At 38.2% G+C, this 7,749-nt stretch overlaps 1 protein-coding gene across 1 annotated transcript; it reads right to left on the minus strand.

Moving 5' to 3' along the window:
- Positions 1-377: 377 nt before the first annotated feature.
- On the minus strand, positions 378-6,784 carry Gkn2 (gastrokine 2). Its single transcript, XM_013022497.1, has 6 exons — positions 6,773-6,784; positions 4,664-4,717; positions 4,136-4,273; positions 1,995-2,105; positions 1,268-1,424; positions 378-460 (listed from the first exon to the last, which is right to left on the minus strand). The coding sequence occupies exons 1-6, from the start codon at positions 6,782-6,784 to the stop codon at positions 378-380; spliced, it is 555 nt and encodes a 184-aa protein (XP_012877951.1).
- Positions 6,785-7,749: the final 965 nt, after the last annotated feature.

Below are 7,749 nucleotides of genomic sequence, written 5' to 3' on the forward strand. Positions count from 1 at the left end.
GCACCCAGGCTGCCCAGTGCATTGGGACAGAGAAATGGGAAGCAGATTTGGTAGGAAAATGCAGCCAGAGATGGAGACCCAGGCCCAGATAGTTCATCTGCGGGTGACTCAGCTACATTAACAGAATTTTCATACATTATGCACCTTATTTGAAATGCTGGTGATTGTGTTCTATACATCAACATAAACATTCCTTGGCTTCCCCTTGTTGCTTTAAAAAAGAACAAAACCACTCACATATCTCTGTAAATATAGTCTGTATGCTTTATTATTGAGTCTCATAATTAGGTGGGATACTGAGAAAAAATTTAATTTGGCATCTGAATAGAAACCAGAGGCATATCTCTCTGAACTGATGGAAATGGTAAGCTAATCACCTAAACATGAGCACCTGCACAGATGGAAATTCCAAAGATGCCCAGCAGCCCAGCCTTTGCACAAACTCCAGCACCGGTGTTATCTGGAAAGGAGAAAAGGTTTTCAAGAAAGGCTTAAAAATATATTAGGGGACAACAAACCAATGCTTTTTAAAATATATTGACATTACCAAAGATTTTAGTTATATCTGCATTGCCATGAATCATAATATATTAAACAAGATTGACAAATTCCTGGAAGTATTGGCTAAATCCTGGTTGATGGTATGATATTCCGTTTAGGTGGCATAGCTTTGTGCCTTTATAAGTGATCATGATCACTTACTTTAATTTGTGGGTAGCAGAAATACAATGAATACTAATCTTTTTCTCTTCATCTACGTTTAACTATGCTGGAGGGTTCCATCATCGTCTGTTGAACCTGGCTACTCTTCTACATTTAAACACTTCGTAATATTCAGTAATGACTCCAGTCCACTATGTTACCTGGAAGAATCAAGACTTTTCTTCTCTTGCAGTATATTTTGCTTATTCTTGCCTGCACTATTCTGGTCCTAGATTCTAAGAGCCTTTCTTAGTGTATCTTCAACAGATGCTATTCTAAGGGCTCAGAAAAAAATTTTTTTCCTCTTCCTTGATACAAAGAATATTTTGCTATTCCATCAACTTTTCCATTAGACTATGTGTCCCAAGGAGGCAGACTTTTAGTCATTTTGGTATTCCTAACAATGAACACAATCACCATACTTAATAGGTACTTAACTCCTCCAGTCATCTACACTGAGTCATATTTTGACTTTTTGTGTGTTTCACATAGCACCTGGCAAAGTTCTGGTTACATAGGAGCTTTCAGAAAACATCTGTAAGAGGAATGATTTATTAGTACTCACGTGATTTTTCAACCAATTTCCCCTCATACAAGGGGATGTGTTCACAGAGTTGCTTAATGGGCGACCCAAACAAGAACCAGTCCACCTTGGCGATCAGAGATTGCAGTGGGTTGTACTTGACCCAAGTGTACTCGCTGGAGGTAATGGTTTTCATCATCTATTCCAGCATAACAAAACACAGCATGAGATAAATTGGTAACTCTAACAGATCTTGTTTTAAGTTGTGAAGGTTTTTCTCCTCAAATTACTAGATAGAAGACAGCCAAGTCACCCTCTTTCTGACCTCTCTGTCTGTGGATGAATTCTGTTATGTGCCAGTGTTATTTTACTGCTATTGGCAATGAAGCCCAAAGTCCACCTCTAAAGGAGACACAGATGCAAAGTTGGGAGGAGGCTAAACCCCAGATGTCTAGCCCCTGTGCAGTGTTCATGTTCAATTGTTCACACAACTGTATGATTTCTCTTTCCATCATCATATCATTGAATATTATACATTTACTCCCATTTCTAGAATGTATGGCAAGCTCAAAGATTTAAGGGTGTAAGGATGAAAATCCAGCTGGGATATCATCCTCCTCTTTCATAGATAGATGGGTAGACAGAAAAAAAAACAAACAGATGAATCCTTTAATGATGTGAGTACATGATCCATGGCAAATCATAACAGGTTCTTTCTCCTTCATTTCTCCACAGTCACCCATATTGCTTAGCTCTGACTCCAAATTACCTGCTTCTCATAGATGTACCGTTGGAGTTTGTCCAGAGCAGGGATGGCTTTATGGTCCATCTTTAGGATGTAGCAGGCTCTTCGGGAGAGCACCCTGGAGGCGATGTAGCCCTGAGGAAGCAAAAGCACAGTTACTAGCCCTCTGCAGTTCCTGGGTTCTGAAAGTAATGATACCTGAACCTTGTGCAGCAAATGAGTGTCATTGTTTTTCAATCTCCAATCAGCTCTGTCCACTCATCTTTGATATGGTATTCTCATATGTTGACTTAACCTTTCAGCCTCATTTGAGATTGTGCCAATTTATACCTACACTTAATGCTACAGAATCAAGATCTGAAGTTGAGAGTTTGAAAGGTATGGCAGCTGTCTCTTTCAAGTGACTTTATTCAGCCTCATCTGAAATTGAGAAATGAATATTTGCTTGGAAGTACTAGAGCTTGAATTCAGAAACTCATGCTTGATCAACAGGCCCTCTTCCACCGGAGCCAATGTGGCAGCCTTGGGAAATGAAACCTTCCTTAGAACTGTGCTGTATATCTTATGAACTAGTCATTGTATGGTTATTTAAACTTCAATTCAATTCCATAAAAATATTATAATAATGTAAGATAAATAAAATAAAACTATAAGAATATCTCATCAGACATTCCCAGTGCTCAGTAACTGCAAGTGGCTCAGCACTCCCCTATTAGAAAGCACAGATATAGAACAATTGCACCTGGCAGAAAATTCTGTTGGCTGGTACTAACTCTGGAATTCTCTAGAACTCTCTAGAACTCTATACCTATTGTACCCTCAACCCAAACATGCATGCTTCATCTGTTCTCCTTTCTTTACTATCTTCTCCCCATCTTTTACTCTATCCATTCCCCACTGCAAACGCAAGCAGGCTGGAGAGGGATGTGCTGGAGAAAGCTGGGATTAGAAGAGGAATGGAGGGAGGGTGAGGGTTTAACTCTGTCCACTAAAGTTTCATTTTGAATAAAAATATTCTATGCAGAGTTTCAAATAATTATATGCCCTTTAAGGTTGTACCTAACAGAAATCTTTCTAGCTCCTATTTTTCAATTTTCATAAATTTCCAGTTCTGAAAAAAAAGTCTGAAAAGAAGGTTAAAAGCGACTTAATCCAAATCATTACCATTTGATTTTTTATGCTACTTCTTGGAATTTCTAGGCCAAATGCTTAAAATAATTTTACTACCATTTCCTTTTAAACTGTATCTTTCAGAAATTCACTTTTTTAAAATGTGCTAAGGAACTTCCAACACTAGTGGGAGATAGCCTGTGAAGATTTTACTAGGGAAAAAAAGGAAGAGGGAGAAGATAATCAAGTTTAAGCATTGAGTAAGATAAGCAACAGCATACTAGTATCCATAATGGTACTGGCGCCCTGCCACAAATAAGAAGTGAATGAAGGACAGGTTTCTTAAACTTTTGGTTAATACTTGGAAGTAGTGCTGTAGCTCAACATGGTAGAGCACTAGCCTTGAGCAAAAAGAGCTCAGGGAAAGCACCCAGGCCCTAACTTCAAGCCCCATGACCAATAAAAGAAACCTTTTGGTTACTAAATTTTAGAAATGCCTTCTTAGAAAGAAGTACAAAACTATCATGTATACAGAATTAATGTGTGTGGATATATGATATATATGTTCTTTGGATTTCTGCTATTTTGCAATCTTTTTCTGCACAGTTTCATATTAGAAACTCATATTTATTTATTCATTCATTCAGCCAACACATTTTTTCAGAATCTATATGATGGCCATTGCTTTGGTCATTTTACTACTTACTTTCAGGGTCTGTAATGGGACAATCTCATCACCTTTCCAATTTCTACCCCAAAAGATCATACAAATAAATTTTTTTCTTATCTTTTTTCCCCTTAGATATAGTTGTGTTAATCAATCCCTTGGTTACTTAGAAGTTTTGAAAAGCAGAAGTGAGGAAAGTGTTTTTTTTTAATTGTAAAGATCTTAGAATTTAAATATATGGTAAATAATTATTTCTTTGCTTTTTTTTTTTAACCAGGGCCTTGCGTGCACCAGGCGGGCGCCCTTCCGCTGGGCTAAACCCCCAGCCCCTCTTTGCTTTTTAATAAAGCTGTCTTGAAAAGTATAAAATAATCCCTTAGCTGCTTACGTGTTTATAGTCAAAAATTGTGGTAGAAGAGCAGGATCCTGCATGGATATCAACAGTGGCAGTATTTTCTTGGTTGTCAATTGTCACTGTCTCTTGAATGTTGCCCCCACTGTTGCTTGGGCTGAAGACATTATAAACCTAGAATTGACAACAAAGATATGAATTTTTCATAAACTACATACATTGAAAGGCAGCCTTCCCAGCAAAATAAGACATTCTACTTGCTATCAGCTATATTGAAGGCTCACTTTTCCATTGGGATCTCAGTACAAAGCTTTTTCCACCCAGTCCATGATGCTATCTAAAGAAGCAGGACATCAAGAGAGAAATCAGATTCAACACCCTGTAAAGCCATGGGTTCCATAGGTGAAGGTGTCACAGTTGGAGAGAAATAACAACCCCATCATTTCCATTGTTGGTGATTTGTGGAATTCCACACATTTATGGACTCTTTATAGCCTTTCAGATTATTTTCATCTCCCTTCATCTCCCTTTTCCTCTCCCAACATCTCAAAGGAAACAGCTCACCTCATATCCATGAGACTGTAGCCCAGAGATGGTCAGCACCGCCAGAAATGCCACCTGAAAAACAGACCAGCCACATCCATTCCCTAGGGGATAGTCACTGAAGGCAGGAACAGTAGGGGGCACTGGAAGCCTAGGGACACTCGTGAGTGGCTATGGAGGATCCACATGGAAAATGCACACAGTCACTCGCTTAACAGACATTTTTGAGTTCATGCCATCAGTCAGACATGTGGTTTTCCCTCTGCCACCATTTTCTAACTCTTCCACATCTTCACCAACTAGATAAGAGGAAAGCTTTGCCTGGCACAGGTGGCTTGCATAATCCTAGCTACTCAGGAGGCTGAGATCTGAGGATCATGGTTCAAAGCCAGCCCAGGAAAGTCCATGAGACTCTCATCTCCAATTAACCACCAGAAAACCGGAAGCAGCGCTGTGGCTCAAATGGTAGAGCACTTGCCTTGAGCTGAAGAGCTTGGGGACAGCACCCAGGCCCTCTGATCGACCCCCACCCCTCCCCCCAAAAAAAAGATAAGAGGAAAGCTTGGGACAGATGAGGTGAGAGAAAGTATTCATTTTACAGTTGAAATACAATGGTGTGATTCATGGTAGCTTTAGATTATAGTGACTGTTATGTGTTCTGTTTGGAAATTCAGTTTTTAATTCCTGAAGACAGAGAGTAAAACATTTAAAAGACTTATGAGGGAGACAGACACAAGGAGTCTTTAAGAGAAACTATGAAAGTAGGATTCTGGAGAGCATGGTTGACTTTGGAGACTAACATCAAGAAAACCCTCCATGTTCTGCTACAACCCATTGCTAAGTGATGCTGTCTAGATGTGCTGGGCTTATAGGCTGTGAGTTGAAATGCAGGTACTTTGGATATTTTGCTGTGAGAGTGACACTGGTTTGGTAATCTCTCTTCTGAATATTGTACTAAACTGCTCTATCATTGCTAGCTACTGATGGAGGGGGGTTGTGAGAAGGACAGATATTTTTAAGAACTGTCAATGAGATATTTCTACCTTCCTTTGTGTTCTTCTCCTAAAGTTTCTGTTCTGGTGCATGGGGTTAGGAGCATCTAATTAAGTCCTGTTTGTAATTATCCAGCATGGTTACTTATGCAGGGACATGTCTTCTCTACCCTATGCCAGCTCTAGGAACTGCTGATATTCCCATATATTTACTCAATAAGAATAAGAGTTTGAACAGGATGATGGACTAACCATTTCCATAGATGACCAGAAACAGTTTGCTACCCAAATAATTTCCCACCCAACACCACAATTAACAACACATTGTGGTTATAAGTTTGTACTTTAGGTTTGAGTCTTCTCTTGGAAAATTAAGAGATCTCCTAAGATTTTTGCTTTCTCTCTTAGCAGGTGAATAACAACAAAAGGCAGAAACTGAGGGAAGAGACTGCATTCTAGATCATAGCATAGTCTACTCTTCATGGGCAAGGCAGTTCGTAACCATGGAGGCTAGAACCAGATGGAAGGGTAAGGCAGCCTTAGAAAGAATTTTAACATGATGACGTTGTGACATTATGATGACTCTCTGCTTGCTTGATTGCTCTGATAAGTAGGGCCTAACCTAGATAATTTGCATCCTAAATCACAAGGTGGGAAAAATCACATTCTTCTGTGCCTCACTCTCCTAATATATAATGAAGATAAGGCTACTTGGCTTTTAAGATGAATGCAATAAACAAATGATATTATCCATGTGAAATTCTTAGCTTAGGACTTAGAATGTATTTGGAAAACTACAGCTGCTGTTATTACTACTACTAATACTATTTTTTCAATTACTGTAATTCAGTTGGAGATAAGAAACACAATTGTCCTAAAATGCCTAAAAGAAATTATTTTTCAAATAAAAATTTTCTACTTCCAAATTTTTTTCTTTATATTCTCTTAGCAAGAATCTCAAAAAAACAAACTGACACAAATATCCAACTTAATATTCAGCTCTATTCCTGCTAAGCACACAAAGCTTAAAAATATGCATAGTATTTGCTAAAGGCCTCTAAAATCCATGATATACTAGACATGAGCATTCACTGCAAGAGAATCCACCACAAGAGAATCAAGAAACACAAATACTCACAAGGATTTTCATTTTGTCTGCAGGGAAGAAGGTGCTAGAGCAACTGAAGCAATCCAATATGCCTTCTATCCTTTATATTGGTTTTAAGATATGGAAATTTCTTTTCTCAATGATGACATCAGAAAGATCATGACATACACACACCCTAGCAAACTCTGGTATCAGAACTGAGCTCCTGATATCAACACAGTTCATTAGTAATAAAAATTCACCACTTGGTCACTCTACAAATATTCCTTGCTTATCTGCTCTATGCATACTGGAGATTTCTATTCCACCCTTTAAAAATATTGCAAAATACTCATTCTAAACATATAGGCGGGTAAGCACATAATCCTAGAATCTCCTCCTGAATGCTAAATCCTTTCTTATAACTGAATTGGACCTCCACTCTACAGCTTTTCATCTCTGTCTTGTTTGTTGGTTCATCTACCTCAAAGGGATGACATGGGTCAAGATACATTGTATTCATAAACTACTTTAGTGAATGGCTACTGCTTCGTGCAACTACTTAAAAATAATAATTTAAAAGAAAAGACTAGATATGAGATGTGAGACCAGAGGTGGACAATGTCTGGGAGCTCTGCTTTGAAAACAAGCAGCCTCTGATTTAATTTCTTCTTCCCTTTTAGAGTTGGCAACAATTTTCAACAATTTACAAGGAACAAGGTGCAGAATTACCAGGACAAACCAATTTATAATGAGCCTTGACCTAATGTCCATGGAATCTATGTGCTTTATATCGCCAGTTACCTTTAGGAACTTGGAGAAATTCTCAGGTATAAGAAAGAGATAAACATTAATTTGTATAAAGTATCTAGCATTACAGTTAGAAAGATTTAATTAAGATTAAGATGGGATGAAGAAGGAAAATTTTTTTAATTTTATTTTATTTTATTTGTGAACATACTGTACAGAGGGGTTACAATTGCATGGGCAGGATAATGCGTACATTTCTTACCAAGCATTGCAGCCTC

The sequence above is a fragment of the Dipodomys ordii genome, unplaced genomic scaffold, assembly GCF_000151885.1.
Source record: "Dipodomys ordii isolate 6190 unplaced genomic scaffold, Dord_2.0 Scaffold63, whole genome shotgun sequence".
NCBI lineage: Eukaryota > Metazoa > Chordata > Mammalia > Rodentia > Heteromyidae > Dipodomys > Dipodomys ordii.